Source organism: Puma concolor, chromosome A3 (assembly GCF_028749965.1).
Source record: "Puma concolor isolate L17-30 chromosome A3, mPumCon1.1.hap2, whole genome shotgun sequence".
Lineage (NCBI taxonomy): Eukaryota > Metazoa > Chordata > Mammalia > Carnivora > Felidae > Puma > Puma concolor.
This window is the reverse complement of record NC_141669.1, coordinates 32,046,421-32,067,827: the sequence shown is the minus strand read 5'-3', so window position 1 is coordinate 32,067,827 and position 21,407 is coordinate 32,046,421. Positions and strand designations below refer to the sequence as shown.

The following is a 21,407-nucleotide window of genomic DNA, read 5'->3' as shown; positions in this document are numbered from 1 at the left end:
TTGTTCCCTCTCTGTCTCTGTCTCTGTCTCTCTCTCTCTCTCTCTTTCAAAAATAAATAAACATTAAAAAAAAATTTAAGTTTAAAATTGATAAACCTTATCAAAGTTAAGAGCATCCATTCATCAAAAGAATATTAAGAAAGTGAAAAAGCAAGCCACATACCAGAATTAAATATTCTCTGCACATACATCTAAGAACTCATATCCAAAATATATTAAGAAATCCTAGTAATTGATAATAAGAAGAGGCACTTCATAAAAGAAGATGTACAAATAACCAATTAGCATGCGAAAAGATTTTCAACATCATAAGTCATCAGGAAAGTGCAAATTAAAACTACAATATGATACCAGTTACACCCCCATGAGAATGGCTAAAATTTCAAAGACTGACCATACTAAATATTGGGAAGGATGTCAAACAACCAGAACTCTCAGACATTAGTGGTAGGAGTATAAAATGTCCCAACCTCTTTGGAAAACTGTTTGATGTTTTCTTTCAAAGTTAAGCATAATCCGGGGCATCTGGGTGGCGCAGTCGGTTAAGCGTCCGACTTCAGCCAGGTCACGATCTCGCGGTCCGTGAGTTCCAGCCCCGCGTCAGGCTCTGGGCTGATGGCTCAGAGCCTGGAGCCTGTTTCCGATTCTGTGTCTCCCTCTCTCTCTCTGCCCCTCCCCCGTTCATGCCCTGTCTCTCTCTGTCCCAAAAATAAATAAAAACGTTGAAAAAAAAAAAAAAAGTTAAGTATAATCCTATCCCAGAATCTAGAGATTTCACTTCTAGGTATACATCCAAGAGAAATGAGGGCATACATCCAAAAAAGACTTAGATGAGAATATTCATACCAGTTTTATTTATAATGGTCCTACACCGGTAACAGTCCAAATGTCCATCAACAGGAAAATAGATAGGCAAATTGTGGTAAATATATTCCATGTGATTGAACTACTGAATGAAAGACACATAGTGTATTGAGAGAAAGGAGTCTGACTCAAAAGAGTATACATTGTATTATTCCCTCCATATGAAGTTCCAGAACAGACAAAACTAATTTATGGTGACTGAAGTCAGAAGAGTGGTTCTTCAGGTGCATGAGAGAGCTCTCTGAGGTAACAGAAATATTATATATCTTGATCCAGAGAGTGATCACAAGGGGGTATACATACATACATAAAAAGTCAATAAGCTTAAACTTAGGTTTTGTGAATTTTGCTTTATGTAAATCCACCCTCAGCAAAGTACTGATAAAAAAAAAAATAGCAGCATAAACTGGTTTCAAAACACAGAAGCAAGTACCAGAAGAAACGGTGAAAACAATTTAAAGGGGTTGCTGCTTTCTTCATAATAAACCTTTCGGTACTCTTTATTTTTTCATGTGTTTGATAATAAAAATTAATTTTTGAAAATTACCTCCCACAAAATAGCCAGAGGGAAATGCCATTATGTGCCATATAATAGGTGTTCAGTAGCAACTAGTGATAGAAAGGAGAGGAAGGAAGGAAACGAGGGAGGGAGGGAAGACAGACCTTGATGCAGTATCTGGTATTTTGGTGGCAGACTTCCGATCCAAGATGCACATATGGAAGATTCTGCGTCACTGACAAAAGAGTTCACAAAATTCTGCCCTCTTCTCCACCACCTTTATGCCTTTTTTCTCCCAAAGCACTGCATTTCTAGATGTCATCGATCCCCAGAATCAAGGTGGTGGTCCCAAGCCTGCCATGTGACCTCGGGTGAGTCCCTTCCCCTCTACAGGCTTTAGTGTTCATCTGAAAAGAAAACTGGAGACCAGGTGGTCTCATATCTCCACTGAATCTAAATTGCAAGAATTGTAGCCTGTAGGCTTCCCGTTCTTCACACTTTCGGCCTGCATTCCCCTCTAGGGCTTACCAGCTAAAGAGGTTTCGCATAAAACATTTTCCAGAGAACTGTGCCTGGGCTGGCCAGCGTCCTTGAGTTTATCTGGGTGGTCTTTCGTGACATATTCTTCTCCCCATTCTTTACCATCCTTGGGCTGCCTCCACACACCAGATGAGAGATGGCCTTTGGGCTGGATATCAGCCGAAAGACAAGGCTTAAGGTTTTCTTCCGCTTCAGGAGTTGTTGGGTTCATTCCTGAAAAATAGCACCCGCCATCAATATCTGAGTTAAAAAAAAAAAAAAATTGTATTTGTTGTTAACGGTTAAATAGTATGCCCCTGTTTGGGTATAACTACCCCCTCCACTTGAGGATTAAATACATCAACTAAGGATTAAAGTTTCCACAATTACAAAGGATCACCTCTGTCTGTTTCTGGCCTATACATCCTTATTCTTTGTATGTAGTTTCTACTAACCTAAGGCACTTTAAAAAATAAATTTATAGGGGTGCCTGGGTGGCTCAGTCAGTTAAGCGCTGACTTTGGCTCAGCTCATGATGTCACAGTTCGCGGGTTTGAGCCCTGCATCAGGCTCTGTGCTGAGAGTTCAGAGCCTGAAGCCTGCTTCGGATTTTGTGTTTCCCTTGCTCTCTGCCCCTCCCCCACTCAGGCTCTGCTCTCTCTCAGATAGAGAGAATAAATAAACATTAAAAAAAATTAAAACATTTATATAATAATATATTAATTTGTAATAGTGTACGTTGACTCCCTGTATCTCCTTCCTTTTAGGTGAGCACACCAGAGAAAAAAATACAGAAGAAAGATGCCAAAAACAATGTTTTTTTTGTGGAATTTGTCTTCCTTGGTCCTGATAATGGTAAGGTGCAAAAAGGAAGGAGGAATGGAGGGAGGGAAGATGAAATAATTTGTAAAATACTGGTGAATTGTCTATTAAGCAAATAACTTTTAAATTAAACTATAAAATGTGTCCACAGAAAACTTAGGTCATGCTACGTACGTCTGTAGGTTTCCCGTGAATGTTATTTCATTGATAATTGAAATGAGCCAGAAAGAACCAAGGATTCTGGCTTTGTCTTAAACATCCCGACCCATTCTCGCTCCTTGGGTTTAGCTGAGTCACTGACCTACCCCACCATTCATCTCAGATTCTTAGTAACCATAGTGCTTTCTCTTTGCCTGAGTTCTTTCATGCCTGCTTTGGGACTGAGGGAGTAGAAACAGGAAAGGTAAAAGCAGGGAAAGGGTATACTTGCTAGAAGAGAAGAGAACTAAAAACAGAGCCACTTACCAGGACCCATCATCCCCTTCACATTACTGTCTCCTACATGCATGGATCGGGACTCTTGAGCTGCAGAGGAAGGAAAGCTTTCAATCAGTACTCATTCCACTAACATGGGCTGGCACCTTCTATGAGCCAGACATTGGGGACAGACTCAAAGTTGACAGTTTACTGAAAGAGACAGAGCAGTAAAAAAAATAATAATAAAATCTCAATATAGTGGCAAGCACTATTTTCCCATCTGTAAAAAGATATATTAAGTGGCATTTACCTCATAGACTACCGTAAGAATTAAATCAGTTATTATGTGTAACCTATACACAGTAAGAGCTAAATTATTATTTAACTATGATGGAGAGGATGGTGATGATGGGAAGAGCGGGAACAACACTGCTCATATGTAAGTCAGACCCTGTCACTCCTCTGCTTAGCCCTCCAATGGCTTCCCATAAGCCAGAGGCTGTATAATGACCATTAGGCTCTAAAATATCTGCTCCCTTCCCTGCCTGGTGTTTCCTTCTTTTTTTAAAACCCCATCTCCCCTTGTCTCCCTTGTTCACTCTGCCTTAGCCCCACTGCTCCTGTTCTTCCTTGAAATCTTGGCTGTGTTCCCACCGGGACCTGTTCCCTTTCTTCCCTATGGTATGTAGGAGCTCACTTCCTCACTTCCTTCAGGTCTTTACCTGGAACCCTCTCTAAAATTACACCTGTGTTTATTTTCCCCCTTATCACTGACAAACTACATATTTTATGTATCTTGTTCATTGTCTGCTTCCTTCAGAACAAAGGCTCCAGGAGGGCAGGAGTGTTTGTTGTTTTGTTCACTACTATCTCCCACCATCTAAGTCAGTGTCTGGGATGATGGATGGATAGGAGGAAAGACGAATGGGTAGTGGAAGAGTCAGCACCTTGACTGCAATCTCCTAAGAGAGTCATAGCAGCAGCTACGAATCAACTATGTTATATAAGCTACCTCTGTTATAACAGTGGGGGAAGGAGGGTTACCATCACGCAGCTAAATGAACTCCATCGAGCACTTTGCAAGTTATCATTTTAAACCTTTTGTCTTGTGAACATGTTCAACTTCCCCACACTTGGCATCGATCTGCCCTCTACTTTCCAAGGCTGTCCTGTATTCTTTCCTAATAAGATCATCCTTTTACATCATGTTCTTCATGACATGGAGCAAAGAAAATAGAACCCTTTGTGATGAACCCCCTCATTCCCCAGATGGATCAGGGAGTTTTGCCAAGCTGCACCTACTGGTCTCAAAAGTAACTACTCAAAGAGGTAAAAAAACAAAAACAAAAACAAAACAAAAAAACCTTACAGAAATAAAAGCAAATCCATACTTAGAAGTTTTACTGAGTAAAATCCATCTGATTTAGGGGCGCCTGGGTGGCTCAGTTGGTTAAGCCCTGGACTTTGGCTCAGGTCATAATCTCATGGTTTGTGGGTTCGAGCCCTGCATTGGGCTCTGTGCAGACAGCTGAGAGCCTGGAGCCTGCTTCAGAATCTGTGTCTCCCTCTCTCTCTGCCCCTCCCCTGCTCACGCTTTGTCTCTCTCTGTCTCTCAAAAAAAAAAAAAAAAAAGTTTAAAAAAAATTTTTTTAAAAGCCATCTGATTTAGATTGATTAATGAAAGAAAGAGAGAGCGCTTGTGAGTGAGGGGCAGAGAGAGAGGGAGAGAGAGAGAATCCCGTGAGGTGCAGAGAGAGGGGGAGAGAGTGCAGAGCCCAGAGCAGGGCTTGTACTCACTCAATGCGGAGCTCAAACCCCCAAACCCTGAGATCATGACCTGAGGCTAAGTTGGTTGCTTAACTGACTGAGCCACCCAGGCATCCCCTGATTTAGATTTTTAAATTTAATTATGCAGAACATATTTACTGTCTATGAATATATTGTTCCTTCAGCCATAAGGGTAGGAACCACCAGCACTGCCACTGAGGAGGTTACAATTGGTTCAGAAGCCCTTGAGACTCTTGGAGATTTTCTAGATGTGACAAAAAAAAAAAAAAACAAAAACAAAAACGAGAGATCAAGAGAGAGAGAGAGACAGAGAGAGAGACAGACGGGACAATTCCTCTAAACAATGTTAACGTCTGCATTCACTCTCCTGTGTAGAAGTGCTTTGCTGGACATTGCTGAGCATACAGAAGTGTAGCAAACGTGGAACTGGACATGGTTACAGATAGATGGAACTGGATGGAAAGCCAGTTTCTTTAGGACTGCCCAGGAACAGTTTTCTAGCATCTGTTCTATCATCCCTCAGATCAGAGATGTGCTAGTGACTGTCAGCCAACGGACAGCACCAGGTCTGGCTATCCAGCGCCCCCCAAAAAGAAAATCTTTCAGTATATGTGCTGCCGAAGCGAGCACAAAAGAAAATCTTTCAAATTGGGCAGATCTCCTGGTCTCTTAGGATGCTCTGGATTCTTCTAAATTCCAGTTATTGGAGGAAAAATTTTGAGCAATACATCATTTTCCTGTAATAAGGATGGAGGACAGGGGCACTGGGTGGCTCAGTCGGTTGAATATCCAACTCTTGGCTTCGACTCAGGCTCATGATCTCACAGCTCATGGGTTCAAGCCCCGTGTTGGACTCTGCACTGACAGTGCGGAGCCTGCTTGAGATTCTATCTCCCTCTCTCTGCCCCTCACCACCCCCCCAAAATAAATACATAAGCATTAAATAAGATAAGGATGGAAGACATAAACCCATGCTCACTATTACTTAAGCTCTAGGAATCCAGGGGAAAGGTTGGCTTTTTCAATATGATTTGCAAAATGTACCTTTTTCATAGGCCTGAGAAGTCAAAAGGTTTGTAAAGTCTTCACTTGGAAGAACAGGTTCAGGGATATTGATTGAACGGAAAGGACTTCCTTGTGCTTGAGCAGGCCCCGCCTGTGAGCCATGTTCTTCTTTTTGAGTTTTCCTGGGGAAGGGAAACAAAGGGTGTTAATAACTGAGGGGTTCAGAAGAGAATCAGTTCAGAATAATCCAAGAAAAATTCCAAATTATTAGGTTGAACCATATAAAATTGCTGTTTTTGTAAATTAAAAACATATATTAGCAATTTTTAGGGTTCAACTTACTTCATCGCCAAAGCTGGGGAAAGATTTCAAATATGTATAAATCACATCCTAACCGTACCACCTATATTTTTATTTTTCTGTTACTGGCTTCCTTGTCATCAGGATCTTGAGAGTTTGCCATGGCGACAGTCTGCTTGGGATGATGTACATTCTCTTAACAAAACAACACAAAAGGTCCCGGGAAGCAGCAGATCTTCAACGAAAAACAATAAGCCAGTCTCCAGGGTCACACAGTTATTATTGGCATATTTCTATTTAAAACGTGATAAGTTAAAAACATGACAATGATTACCGCATATGTTTAATGGTGAGGCTTAATTGATTCAAATGGTTGAGCTATTAATTTTCAATGGTAGAAGTAAACTAGTAGCATTAGAGAAATTTTAGAAAATGAATAAAAAAAGAAAATCACTGGTGACCCCAGTATCTTAACACACCAATCATTATTTTAAAATCCATCTTTGTTATTTTACATTTTCACAGTTTAAATAAATTCTACATACCATCTTCTATCATTTTCATTCCACTTCCTATTATATTGAGTCCATGTAATCATCAACATCCATCTTTAATATCAACCAACTTCTTCTTTTTTAAAAATTTTTTTATGTTTAGTTATTTTTGAGAGAGAACATGTGCAGGGGAGGGGCAGAGAAAGAGAGAGGGAGACACAGAATCCAAAGCAGGCTCCAGGCTCTGAGCTGTCAGCACAGACCCTGATGTGGGGCTCGAACCCATGAACTGCAAGATCATGACCTGAGCTGAAGTCGGACATTTAACTGACTGAGCCACCTAGGCACCCTAATATCAATCAACTTCTATGATTCTATAACCTCCATCACATGCTGACCCACAGATTCCACCAGTATATAGACAGTTAGCTGTATACTGATAGCAGGGAAGGTGTTCTGGATGCCACTGGATAAGCCATTGCTTATGGCTTTGCCTTTCACCAATTTTTTGTAAGACACTCACTTGGCTTTAACTTTCCGAGATTCTCTTCGCTTTTCCTGCTGAAGCTGTTCAATTTTCTGTTGCATTTCTTCCTGTTTGGAAGTGATGGCCTGAATCATTGACATGGCATTGCTCAGCTCTTCCTAAAAAACAGGAATTGATACATATTTAATCTAGTAAAAGAGATAAAAGGATATAACGTGGTATATAATACATATTTTAATACATATTTGTTGAATGAATGAATGAGAGATGAGCATCTTACTTCTACTGTGGCCTATAATTTTAACACAGAGATACAAGAAAGAAAAGCATGAAATAGATATTTTTTGCCTGATAATTAATGAATAGACCAGGAGGAAAAATTCTTATATTTGCCTGCTACATGAAAAGGTATTTTCTACTTCTGTGACTAAGACCAAGAACTTCTGTTTAGCAGGGAAATAGAAGAGGGGCCTACCTTGAAATAGTTTAACGAATTCTTCATCTCAGTAACTTTTTCTTCCATGGAACATCGGCAACTCTTAACCTTCTCTTCCAAAGCATACTCGCCATGTTGAATTCTGGACAGTTCTTGCATTGCTTCTGTGAAACCAGTTTTCAGTTCAGAGGCCAAGGCCTGCAACTAAATGATAATCACCAAGAGTAAGTTCAGTTTGCTATTAACTATTATAAATAGTACCGCTGAACCCTTGAATTTTCCTTTTTTTTTTTTTTAAGAAACCAGGATATAGAAAATCTACAGCCCGGTAAACTAAAGTTTTGACAACTTAAGACAAACTTGGCCCCATTCATTTAGTGAAAAGAGGGTCTTTTATATGCAGCACATGCTGAAGCTTGATTATGACAAGCAAGCAAGCAATTAATTAAGTTTACAAGTGTCCCTGCCAGCTACTGTTTCTTCTAACACCTTTGCTTAAAGTGAGATTTACTTGAAAAGCAACATATGCATGTGAAACAGAATCTTGATCCAGTAACCCTTTCAATTCCATGAAAGAAGGGATAGGTCATATTAATTACCCCTAGTGGTATAAGAAAATGAAGAAATTCAGTCATTTTTTTCCCCTTAAACAATTAAAAATAATAAAAAGAGTAATAACTAAGCATATCTGAGAATTTCTTTGCAGGTGAGGAAGTCATATAGATAGGTAGGTAGATAGTTGAATGATGTCATGGAAAAGGAGATAACAGCATTTGCAGTGGTGGGAAACAGATAAAATGGTAGGAGTTCAGCACATTGTTGACAGTGATGTTGAATTCTCTCCAAGAGTCAAGCCTGGTCGTGTAGGAGTGTGCGCATTGGATTTCTGTTGTCAACTTCCACACCATGACAAAGGTGTCAATTCTGGAGTCTGATAGGGTACAAATCCTAGCTCTCTCCTATATGAAGTAAGACCTCAGGCAAGTTGGTTAACCTCTTCACAGCAGTTTCCTCATACATAAAATAATTACAATAACACCTATTTCACAGGACTGTGTGGAGAACTAATGAATAAATGTAGATAAGCTTTCTGCTACAGTGCATGCTTGTCCATAGAAGGTGTTCAAGAAATTTTAATTCTTCTCCCCCTTGAAGTGGCAAATCAAAAAGTTAAGCACAAACAGAAATGTGGAGAAAATGGAGCACTTCTACAGTTCAGGTTTTTTTATTGAACAAATGAAAAAAGCATTTCAACAGACAAAGTTAGGATAATAATAACAATAAGATAAAAACGTTACTTTCTTGAAATTTATGACCTTACACTCTGCTAAGTAGAGGAACTCTTAGCTCCAGATCTCTCTTTAAAACAGAACTTTTCACAAAATTAACAAAACTCCTTCAAATGTGTATTTCTAAACATTTTCAGAATCTGGTTATCCAAATTATTCCAACTTGCAAAAACACCTCCCACTATAAAGTGATTTGGTCTCCTACACCACATTTTAAAAATATAGGGTTTGTGTTTCACTGTGCCTCGCAAAGGTTTCTTTCAAGGGCTGGGAATAGGGAGGAAGTAGAGGAACCAAAGAGATCATTCTGAGGAAAAAAACAGGATCTGCCACATGTTCAGGGCTGGAAGCCGGAGAAACAACATGAGCAATCTGTATTTCACTCCAATCATTTTTAATTTTAATTAATCTTTGTGATGGATTTTAGTACACATCCTAATCTAGTCATCAGAATGGATTGAATCACCAGCTCAACTACTTTTGATCTGGCAATTCTCATTATGTAAATTCATCTTCTGTGAACAAAATTTAAAAAAATCAACAGTATACAATATCAAAGCAAAATTTATGCAAGTTTTAAAGTTGAAGGAAGGAAACCTGACATTCATTCAGGTGCTCTGAAATTCTCTCAGGTTTCCTCTTTGAAAAGAAAGGGAACCACTATCCGACAGAAATAGGTTTCATTATCACTGCTCCCTTAGGTGGATGTGTAGAGTTTTCCCCAGCAGCAAAATGCAGCAGTAGGATCCTCGGGGGAAAGGACTTTTCCTCACCTGTAGAACCCCAGCTCTCAAAAAAAAAAAAAAAAAAAAAAAATTAAGTTTTCCCTAACAGCCAGGTTGTATGGGGACTTTGGGAATTTTGAAACCATTTTAGCTATGAGCCCATTTCCTTCCCATATATTACGTTGAGCCCCTTGGGTACCTACCACTGAAGTAACACTACTGCTTTATAAACAGCTTCACAACCACTGATCAGACAGGGAGGAGATGCCAAAAGTGAGCACCATCACACACCTGAGACACATGTCACTTTTAAGATGCGTGGGGCTCAATGTCTTTAGCTGCTATGGACTGGTTTTCCAGTACCAACTGGCCATTCCTTTGTGAATGAAAAATACTCCCAGGACATGGACTTAATATCTTTTTTCTGCTGTCTCTTCAACTCTCTTGTTTGACAGCCCGCAGCCCACCCCAAGGATTAGAAATGGGTGTCTACCTTGTTCTCCAGCGAGTTGAACACGTTCCTCATCTCGTTGATTTTTTCATGAAGCTGCTCTAGAGAGGTTATGATCCCTCCATCCTGCCGCTGGAGACGGGCTCCCACTGGAGGCAGGTTCAGGGAAGACTTGTACTTCGAAGCCTAGGGTACCACAGAGGGCATCTTAGGCTCAAAGAAATAGGGGAGAGGAGTCCGAATTCTTCCTATTTCCTGTTCTTAATTTCTGTTTCTCAATTTTCTTTACTTTCTTGGCTTCTTAACTCTTCTCAAGGTGAATTTTAATCAATGTCTTCCAATTTTTTTCCACCAAAGATCCCTCAGACTAAATTCTCATACATTATGCAAATTGTTCCCACTTGTTTTTTACACAGACTTGTTCTTCATTCTGTCCCATTATCAAGGTCAAAGACTACTATGGGGCAAATTCGGGGGACTGGGCCTGTGCCTTGAGAACCCTGCTGAGTCATAAATGTCAAGATTTGAAAAAACTCCAGAAGGCAGGCTGAATTCCTTCGACACCTGACTAAAGGCTCTGTGAGAAGCAGCACATGCTGGCAAGGATGCCAACATAATTTCTTTGGTTTCCCCCTAAACCAGGGTTTATAGAGAGGAAATGTGGTCTTTCTGCCAGCTTTCATATTCTTAATTTTAGGCCTCTTTATCAATCCCCATAAATGTAATAATTTAAAACACAAAGTGGGCAGCAAGTTGCCCGAATGGTCAAGAGCAAATTTCCCAAATCTACTCCTCTACACTCCCTAGAGAAGTTGATCCTTAATGTCATTCTTACTTCCATTCTTCCATTCTTAATGGAAGCTGATGTGAAGTGTGGCATGCTGGATATTTATCTTATCCATCCCTGAATGCACCACAGGCCTAGTAGAACTAATTTCTCTGGTGTTAGAAGATATTCCCCAATGGCAAAAAGAGACTGAGGCTCGAATAGGACTTACAAATCCTGGAAACTTACAATGACAATTTTAATGATGAAACCTATTGCTGTAGGACTGGTTCCCATGGTTTTTCAGTTAGGGGTCCTTTTGGCACATAATTCATTGGCTTACATTCTTTTCATTACAGACAAAAAGAAAAAAGAAAAAAAATCTCTTCGAATCTCCTTACTTTAATATAACCACGAATGTTTTGGCACATTTCCTTCTGCTTTGTTCTATGAATGTAAGTGCAGACATTTATATGGTTGAAATCACCCTACAGATATATTTTTATTCTGCCCCTCCTTTTTTTGCCAAACACTCTTATAAGCCTTTTCCTATAGCCTTCAAAATGTTTTCTATTTTTAATGGCCACTCAATATTCCATCCTATGGTTGTGCCAGAGTTTACCCATTCAGTCTTCTTGGAAATCTATAACTTTTAATAACTTTTCAATATTATAGATAGTGCTGGCATATAATGCTTTTTATTTAAAGCTTTGTATGTATTTCAGATTATTGCCTTAGGATAAATTCCTAAATATGAAATTACTGTGAGTTTAAGGATGTTAGGCAGTATTTGACCTAAAGGGCTAAATTAGTGTATTTAGAAAAACATGTCTTGGATAAAATACATAAAACATAAGTAATATAAGTGGAGGAAGCTACAGGATTTACATCCCTACAAGTAAGCCAAAAACACAGTTGGAATTCACATCATCAGGCAAGAGTTGAGCTGATCTAAATGGTGCAGTTACCACATCTGTTGCCTTGACTGGCAGATTCCACCAGCGCTGCTCATGTTAATGGACTGTTATTTTAAAGAATCCTTGTGCAAACGGAAGTAATCAGTCTGAAGCAACACAATCTGACTCTGGAAAAGAGATTGGGTAAACTTTGAGAGGCCTATGTACAGTGGACAAAGGATGAGATTGAAGTGGGATGGATTGGATTCCAATCAAAAGGAATGTGAGCTAAGGACAGTCAGTGTATCCACACAGATTCACCTGTTCTGGTAGTACTTCTGGAACGAACTGGGAGATAGTAGTGCTCGTTCTCCTGTCGGCTTCCATGACCTGATTGGGTCAATGTTCCTTACTCACCAAGGAGGTCAAGTCCATCCAAAGAACAGAGAGCCAATTAGAGGTATGAACATTTTAATACTTTCACTGTATTTTAACTAATAATTCTTACGAAAGCTTCCACCAATTTACACACACTCATCAGAACTAAATATTATTTCATTATTTGCTAATTAGATTGTTGTCAGCTTTGAAAACCTCAATCTTCTATTTATTAGCCATCTGTAATTTTACTTTGGTAAACTGTCTGTGTCCTTTGCCCATAATCTACTGAGATCTCTGAAGTTTCCTTTTTTTACTGACTTGTATCAACTATCTTTATATCATTAAACCCTTATGATATTTTCTTGTAAGAAGTTTTCCCATTTGGTTATTTGCCTCTGAATTTGTTAAAAATATATTTATGTTGGGAAAATTTTTAATTGTGATGTGGGTGAAATCTCTGGCCCTTTACTTTGTGATTTCCTCCAGTGCTGTTTTACTTAAAAAGACATTTCACACCCAGATACAAGAAAAATATTCACTAGTTCTAAACTTTTATGGTTTGACTTTTTTTATTTCTAGTCCTTTAATCCATTTTTTAGTTTATTTTGATTGGGGTATGAAGTAAGGATGTCTTCCTTTTCTTTTCCTTTTTTCCCAAAGAAGAACAAGACAATTTTCCCCAAAAGAAGCAGACAATTTTCCAAACATCATTTGGCACCAGACTGAATAAGTGCATCAGATCTCTTGGCTCAAAGCAATATACACATCTTGCAGATATTCATTCATTCATTCAACTAATATTTATTGAACATGCATTATATTCCAGGCACTGTACTTTCTTCTGAGAATACAACAGAGAGCAAAACGTACTAAATCCCTGCCCTTGGAGCTTACATTCTAGAGAAGGAGACACACAATTAAAAAAAAAAAAAAAGAAAGAAAAGAAAGAAAGAAACAAGTTAATATTTGCTATAATTTCAGGTAGGGATTGGGGTCTATCAAGAAAATAAAATAAAGACATAGAAAATGGCTGAAATATCATATTTTGCTTCAAATGTCATATTTTGCTCTCCCTTTTTGCTGTAAATTGTATTCTATTATAGTTAACCTCTCCCTGCTTCCCTCCTTCCTCTTCCTCTTCTTCTTTACTTCTCTTTCATCTTCTTTTGGTTAAATGTTGCTTGGAGTAAACAGACTGGGATTTAGGAAGCGTTCTTTTAAAACAAGGATGGGGTTATAATCACAGCATCACAGAGGTCATATAGACCAACTTCATTCCACTGCTTCATTTGTTCCACTGTGAACAGATGTACTTGGATTTGTGATACAATAAGAGAATGAGGCCACCCCCCGCTGCTGCTATATTTAGCCAACATTCAGGGAGTGACCTACATAAAACCTATAATAGATTTTAAATCATACCTCAGTTTAAAGACATACTCACACTCATTCAAATGCATACACAGGTCAGATGTGAACAGAGTGGAGGTGGGCAGGGAAGGCATTTGAAGGTCATAGATGAGTGAGGCATCAAATTAGCACTGAGGAAAGACTGACCCCTGCTTCCAGGCCTTTGTTCAAGCTGGCCCCTCTGTTTGAAATACCCTTCCCCATATCCACTTACCAAATGATCAACTTGTCCTTAAATGCCTCATTGAAATCCTTCAGCCAATATTCATTCATCACTCCCCCATATCAATGCCTCTGTGTAATCCTTCCAGTGGCCTGCCTTGTGTGAGCTATTTATTGTATATGTTTTCCAGGTGGTGGACAGTTAAAAATCAATTGTGAATGTTTGTTGCATCTGTTTTATTTTTCACTAGGCCAAGCAGTTGATTTTGCACATAGTAACTGCTCAATAAATATGTATTAAATTGAAATGAGGCTGTTTCCTCTACCCCTTTCCATTGCTGGTCTTGGTCAAGGAGCAATATGATTACAGAAATGTTTTCATAATCCTGTGTTGGCTTGCTCTGACTCAGCACACAGCGATGATATCTTGCATGATATTTCTGGGAACTATTGTTATTTTCACTTTACTTATCACTTAAACTCAACAAATCTAAATAACATTTCCCCCCAAAACTCTCCACTCTTCTGGATTCCTGTATCTCTTTTCAGGAGACCACTCTTTATCCTTACCACAGGTTAAAGTCTTATGGCCAACTTGAAATTACCCTTTCTGCCAGCCTCCACCAAGCCTTGTCAATTGTCTCTTCCTTCTCATGCTTTCCAGATAACAGTGCCTTAACTCTAGAGAGGAGCATGGATTTTCCTAGCCCAAGCTGCTTTTATATTACATATTATATCAGAATAAACTTCCATGATTTTTAAGGACAGAATTTTACTTTAAATTTACATTTAGAGATAGAAGCCAAATAAACACTGTTTAGAGAGCCAAAGCAGACCGATGCGACCCTTGTTGCAAACATATTATAAAATGTTTTGAAGAATTTTTATCTTTCTTGTAAATTATTTCCATTGTTTAAAAGGAGCTTAAATTTTTTTCTGTCACCATATTTGAACATTTGCAATGTTAACCCCCTTTCAGTTCTTAATGCTCTCTGCTAAAATAGCAAACTAAGAAAAAACAGACCTTGCTTTCTCCTTCTCTCTTACGGAAATGTTATTGCACAGTTTAATGGCCATAGTGATGGTGGCAACAGGCAAGACAAGCAGAGTTGATGGGGGGGGTGGGTAGCACTGTAATTTATAACCTGGATAAGTTGTCCTTCAAAAATCAGTTTGCTCAAAAGTACAATGTGAATGGTGCTCTCTGCCCCGCCTACCTCAGTCTTGTTAAGTTAACAAACACCAATGACAAATGTGGAAGCAATTGTTGAGTGCTGGAAAACTTTATACATAAATGACAGTCATCACTATTACATATAGGAGTGTTCAAAACAATCTAAGTTGTTTTACCTGGTAAATCTGTGTGGAAGGATTATTCATCGGTATATGTTCATTCTCTCCTGTGGGAAGAAAGAGCTTTGTTCAATGGACATGACTCATTCTGTCCCTATCCCCTTCACACACACGTAGGGAATAACGGGACTTCTAGGATCTTAAATCTGTGGCTGCATGACAAGAAACCAATGATACAAGAACAAAACATAAGCTGGTGTAGGTGGTTTCTAGATTCACATCCTAATGACCAAACCGTGTCTATCTGATATAACTCTTTCTTGTAGTAAAACAACAACACAAAACAAAAATGTCCTACCACAGTGGTCAAGTTTTGCAACCAAACTGAATGATGAATGCTCATTAATCAGCCAGAAGGGAATGCCCATGAAGGTTTCCCTCCTGTCCTTGGGGCTGGTGGAAGTTTACTTGAGAGGGTATTCTACAATTAGGAAGGCTACCCCAGCACCTGTCTAGTTGTCACTGTGTTGTTCTCAGGAGGCCTGCATACAATGTCCTTGCCAAACTTCTGAGCTCTCCCCTGCTGTCACTGCCCAGATCACCTAAGGCAATCTTACCGTCTTCCTGGGTAAGAGGGTTGGTAGAAGGGAATTGTCAAAGGAAAGATTCTGGGAAGGATGCAGGCAGAAAGAAAATAGTATTGGCAACACTAAAGACTGAGAAACACAGGGCAAATACAAAGGAAATAGCAGGTTGTAAAAACCACTTACAAACTAGGGAGAAAAAAGGTTGGCTTACAGTGTACCTTGCAGAACCACACTGGTTGGCCATGAAGAAGGACAATCCAAGTAAAACATGCAGCTCATTTGCTCATCCATTTAGCTATATCTCCATTGTGTCACTCTGCAGTTTATAGATTAAAGCCATGGTTGGGGCGCTGAGTGGCTCAGTCGGTTAAGCATCCGACTTCGGCTCAGGTCATGATCTCGCGGTCCGTGAGTTTGAGCCCCGCATCAGGCTCTGTGCTGCCAGCTCAGAGCCTGGAGCCTGTTTCAGATTCTGTGTCTCCCTCTCTCTCTGACCCTCCCCCGTTCATGCTGTCTCTCCCTGTCTCAAAAATAAATAAACGTTAAAAAAAAAATTTTTTTAAGCCATGGTTGCGAATATTTGGTTGTGTGGATGTATATATTGTTCACTTAAGATATGGTGGTACAGAAAACCCTTCCTTAGAGGAGCCAACCTCTAAATAAATATAAATAACAAATAATACATAACCTCAGCCCAGAGCGTACACAGACAGAAGGCTGTTCCTATAAAATCTAGATGGTTTAAGATCACCACAACTCCCCACACAAGTCTGAGTAAAGATTACTTAGCCCATTTTATACTATGTCCCAACAGCCTGGTACCATGGCAAGAACCAGAACATGGGAACCAAGTCCAGGCTCCCAGATCAAACTTTGACACTTTGTGATTGTAGCCTGACATCTCTATGACTGTTTCCTTATCTGTAAATTGGAGAGAATGACAGAAACTACTTCTGTATGGTTGATTCTATATGGTAAAGATGAAAAGAGAGAGCACTTATGTTTCTAGGCTAACCTAGAAGGTGTTGGGTGTTTATTAGTTGAATCTGTATCTTGGCCTTATTCAGCAGGTTGCTCTGAAGCAAGTCCCAAAATTATTGCTAAGAAAAATAAGATAACAACTCACACCAAATTATAGATACAGCATTTCCCACTTTTCCAGCACCAAGTCTGTGCTCTTTGTGGTCATTATATAATAAGGAAATGAGAATAGCCAAGGCAACTTATTCTCCTGTTTTGATACAATGGCAAAAGAAGACTGAAATCTACATTTCTTAAGTTCTGAGATCTAAAGCAAGACATTGGAAAAAATCTAACCTTGCTTTGTTTTGGTCTTTTCCATGGTGCCTGTTGCTTCTTTCCTCCACCTTACTCTTCAGCATTCCATCTTCATTGTCCCTGGATCAGGCCACCCCTTCTTCTCTGGACCTGCCCATTGAAATCAACAGGAAGGGTTAGCAGGCAGAACTGGTGAAGTAACTGGACTTACTTTATGTGCTAACTTAAAATGATTGGAATGAACACAGCTATTAGAGGCAACTTGAGGTTTATGTAATTTCAGAAGAGTGAAGATACTAAGTTCATAGCTAGTTTAAAAGGTAAAGTTAACTGGGGTGCCTGGGTGGCTCAGTCGGTTGAGCGTCTGACTTCAGCTCAGGTCATGATCTCACATCACAGTTCATGAGTTCAAGCCCACATCAGGCTCACTGCTGTCAACACAGAGCCCGCTTCAGATCCTCTGTTCTCCTCTCTCTCCCCTGCCCCACTTGCACTCTCTCAAAAATAAATAAACATTAAAAAAAAAGTTAGGGGCACCTAGGTGGCTCAGTCAGATAAGCATCCAACCCTTGATTTATGCTCAGGTCATGATCTCACAGTTTGTGGGTTCAAGACCCATGTCAGGCTCTGTGCTGACATCGTGGAGCCTGCTTGGGATTCTGTCTCCCTCTCTCTGCCCCTCCCCTGCTCACTCTATCTCTCTCAAATAAAAATTTAAAAAATAAGATAAAGTTTAAAAAATTTAATGTATAGTTTTTAATATATTCTTTTTTGGATCATATCAATTACTTTAGCCCCATTGATTTTATTAATAGGTTATATAGTTCAGGGAAATCATCTTAAGAAAAAAACATCTTGATGGGGTGCCTGGGTGGTTCAGTCAGTTAAGCATCTGACTTCGGCTCAGGTCATGATCTCACAGTTCATGGGTTCTAGCCCCACATCAGGCTCTGTGCTGACAACTCAGAGCCTGGAGCCTGCTTAATATCCTGTGTCTCCTCTCTCTGCCCCTCCCCTGCTCGTGCTCTGCCTCTCTCTCTCTCTCTCTCTCTCTCTCTCTCAAAAATAAACATTAAAAAAATTTTTTTAAAGAAAAAAACAACTTGAGCAAGTATGAAGGCCAATACATCACACAGTTAGCTCCTAGATGACCTTGTTCCCACTTTCAGCATCTGGCAGACTACACACTGGAGGTGCTTATCGAATGTGGCCTGGTTGTAGCGACCATTGGACACATAGCTGCGGGTTCAAAATGCGATTAAATGTCAGTGTTGTGGATGTTGGACCTCTTTTTGGCCATCTAGAACTTTAATCCTTTCCAATGATTGATCAACATATAATAATTTATAAATGAGGGATATCAAGAAAATCAAGGCTATATACTTTTGGGATCTTACACCCTTTTCACATGAGCATGAACATTATGTCAGGGTAGAGCATCTTCTCTAGTTATCTGAATGTCTTTTACAGCTGATGTGAGTGTTACTGAGATGAAAACTTTCTTCTCCTTAGCAGCTGTTCCTTTGTTTGACAACTAATGCATTCTTTGATGTATGTAAATTAAATCATGAAATATTAGAGCCAAAGGCCCTGAGAAAATTATTTCGTCCAGCTTCATCATTTATAGGTGAAGCAACTGAGGTCTGGAGAGTGGAAGAGAAATGACCTGCCCAAAGCCACACAGCTTTGAAAATGACTTTTAGAAGTGATTTCTGTTACTGTTTAGAGGGAAAAAAAGCTTGAAATATGTAAAGCCATGTTTTTATGGCTAATTACTTCCTAGGGATTTAGTTATCTAATTTACAAGTCATTGAAAACAAACCAAAAATACCATTCATATATCATAGATATAGTGGAAATTTACACATTTTCAGAGTTAGGACATCATCAAGCTCACATATGTACACATGCTCATGGATTTCAAGACATAACCAAAAGAGTGTGGTTAATATAGGGTATATAAGAATTTTTATTTTATATATTTAATTACAAAAGTAACAAAACTACATTAGAGAAAATTTGGAAAACATAGAAAAGACAACTCTAATGCCTTCACTTAAGTAGCCATGATGATCATTTAGTTGTATTGCCTGCCCATCTTTCTTTCTCTTGAATGCTTTACATGATTGTTCATGGACCTACTTGTATCTACTATTTCACCTGCATTATAGCACAAGCATTTTACTTTCTTTTTAAAAACTGGATCATTGTTGGGGGACCTGGGTGGCTCAGTCAGTTAAGCATCCGACTCGGTTTCGGCTCAGGTCATGATCTCCCCGTTCATGAGTTCAAGCCCCGCGTCGGCTCAGCACTGACAGCACAGAGCCTTCCTGGGACTCTCTTTCTCCTTCTCTGTCTCTGCTCCTCCTCTCCTCTCTCTGTCTCTCAAAATAAATTAATTAAAAAAAATTTTTTTTAACTGGATCATTGTTACTCATGGTTTTTTTTGTTGTTGTGGTCACTTTAGCAGAGAGTGGCAGCATTCCTCCCCAGTCCCAGTTGGTGTTAACAATCTGCCAGTGTTCTTCCACTCTTCTCTCCATTTTCATATCACCATGTACAAACATATATACAGAACATACATGTCATGGTAGTATCCCACTACACCTCCCTGCATCTTATTTCTTTCATGGCAGTCTTTCCAAGTTAATGGGTGTAGAGCTAATAAATTATTTTTCATGGCTGCACAATACCTGAGGTGTGAATGACCTATGTTAATCATTTCTGTATTGATGTACATTCCTTCTATTTCCATTATTTTGCCACTGCAAACAATGCCACAACAAACAGCTTCGTACATAGAGCCCTACATATTCATGCTTTTAATTATGTGGGATTTTAATAGATATGACTAGGCTGCTTTACAAAAAGGCTGTAACTGTTCCCATATCCCCCAGGAAAACTGTGTGAGTACCTTTTCTCCTGCATCCCATCCCGGCCAATAGTAGATGTTAACACTTTTTAGTTCTTGCCAGTCAGATGAGTGTGACAAGGGATATTTCATTGTTACTTTTGCTGATTGCTAGAGTTACCAAGCACCTCTACGTGTCCTTCCTGTACATTTAGATTTGCTGTTTGGGGATTACCTATTCCTCTGCTTTGCATATTTTCCCATTGAGTCATCTGTCTTTTCCTTATCAATTAGTAAGAGTTTTTATATTCTAGAGATTAGATTTTTATTTGTCATGTGAATTTTGGTTATTTTTCCCAACTGTCTTTTTTGTCTTTTGACTTTGCAGTCACTTTTGCTATTAAAACATTTTTGAATTTATGAAGTCAAATAGAACTTTTTCCTAATTTACTTCTTGATTTCTTGAGCTGCTTTAAAAGTTCTCTGTATCCTACGACTCCTGGATGGCTTAGTCAGTTAAGCATCTGACTCTTGATTTCAGCTCAGGTAATGATCTCACAGTTTGTGGGTTTGAGCCATGTTTCAGGCTCTGCACTAACAGTGCAGAGCCTCCTTGGGATTCTATCTCCCTCTTTCTGCCTCTCCCCTGCTTGCTCTCTCTCTTTCAAAATAAATAAACATTTAAAAAAAATTTTTTTAAAAAGCTCTATGCAGCCCCAAGATTTTATATGTACGTTTCCCTAAATTTTCTTCTCAGGCTTTCATTATTTTTAAGTGTTTCATTCATTTGGAACTTGTTATTATAATATATGGTGCAAGGGAGTGTTAATTTCTTTATTTTCCAGATGGATGGTCAGTTGTACTGGCACCAGCCATTACATAAGCCATCCTTTTCTTTCATGGAATTGAATATTACTTTTGTCACGCAGAGATCTTTTATACGTCCTCTATCCTATTCTGATCTATTTCTGTTCCCAAACCACAAACTATGACTGTTCTTCTGTGTTTTAAACATATTTGGTAAGGCAAGTCAACTATTATTTTTTTTTATAATTTGCTTTACCTGACATTTATTTTTCCATGTGAATAAATGAACTCCAAAGTCATTTTACCCATTACAAAAAAATTTAAATTCTCATTGGAAATGCATTAGATTTATATATTAATTTGGGAGAACTGATATTTTCTTACATCAGATCTTGTCATCCTTGAACATGTATATTCTTTCCATTTGACTGGATCTTGTTTTAGGTCTTTCAATCAGATTTTATTGTTTTTTTCTTAAAGATCCGGTACTGTTCCTGTGAAATTCATTCTTAAGTATTTTTTATTGCTATTTTAAATGGTATTTTTTCACTTCTACTTCTAGCTGGTTTTTGTATTCTCTATTTCTTTGCATATTTATTTTACATTTAGCCACCTTAGTAAATTCCTTTATTAATTATGGAAGATTTTTTTTTTCAACGTTTTTATTTTATTTTTGGGACAGAGAGAGACAGAGCATGAACGGGGGAGGGGCAGAGAGAGAGGGAGACACAGAATCGGAAACAGGCTCCAGGCTCTGAGCCATCAGCCCAGAGCCCGACGCGGGGCTCGAACTCCCGGACCGCGAGATCGTGACCTGGCTGAAGTCGGACGCTTAACCGACTGCGCCACCCAGGCGCCCCATAATTATGGAAGATTTTTA

At 39.1% G+C, this 21,407-nt stretch overlaps 1 protein-coding gene across 16 annotated transcripts in view; it reads right to left on the bottom strand.

The window, feature by feature from the left end:
* The window catches only part of ARHGEF33 (Rho guanine nucleotide exchange factor 33), a 118,745-nt gene that overhangs the window by 75,112 nt on the left and 22,226 nt on the right, over positions 1–21,407 (bottom strand). For 13 of the 16 annotated variants that reach the window (XM_086700418.1, XM_086700423.1, XM_086700413.1 and 10 more), the window contains 8 exons: positions 16,909–17,019; positions 15,062–15,111; positions 10,139–10,282; positions 7,671–7,835; positions 7,232–7,353; positions 5,954–6,096; positions 3,170–3,229; positions 1,892–2,116 (listed from right to left, as the gene is read on the bottom strand). In XM_086700418.1, coding sequence (XP_086556544.1) covers positions 1,892–2,116; positions 3,170–3,229; positions 5,954–6,096; positions 7,232–7,353; positions 7,671–7,835; positions 10,139–10,282; positions 15,062–15,111; positions 16,909–16,933 — 934 coding nt within the window. In that variant the 5' untranslated portion in view covers positions 16,934–17,019. The remainder of the gene's footprint in view (positions 1–1,891; positions 2,117–3,169; positions 3,230–5,953; positions 6,097–7,231; positions 7,354–7,670; positions 7,836–10,138; positions 10,283–15,061; positions 15,112–16,908; positions 17,020–21,407) is intronic. The other 3 variants (XM_086700427.1, XM_086700429.1, XM_086700430.1) reach the window with 1 other exon arrangement.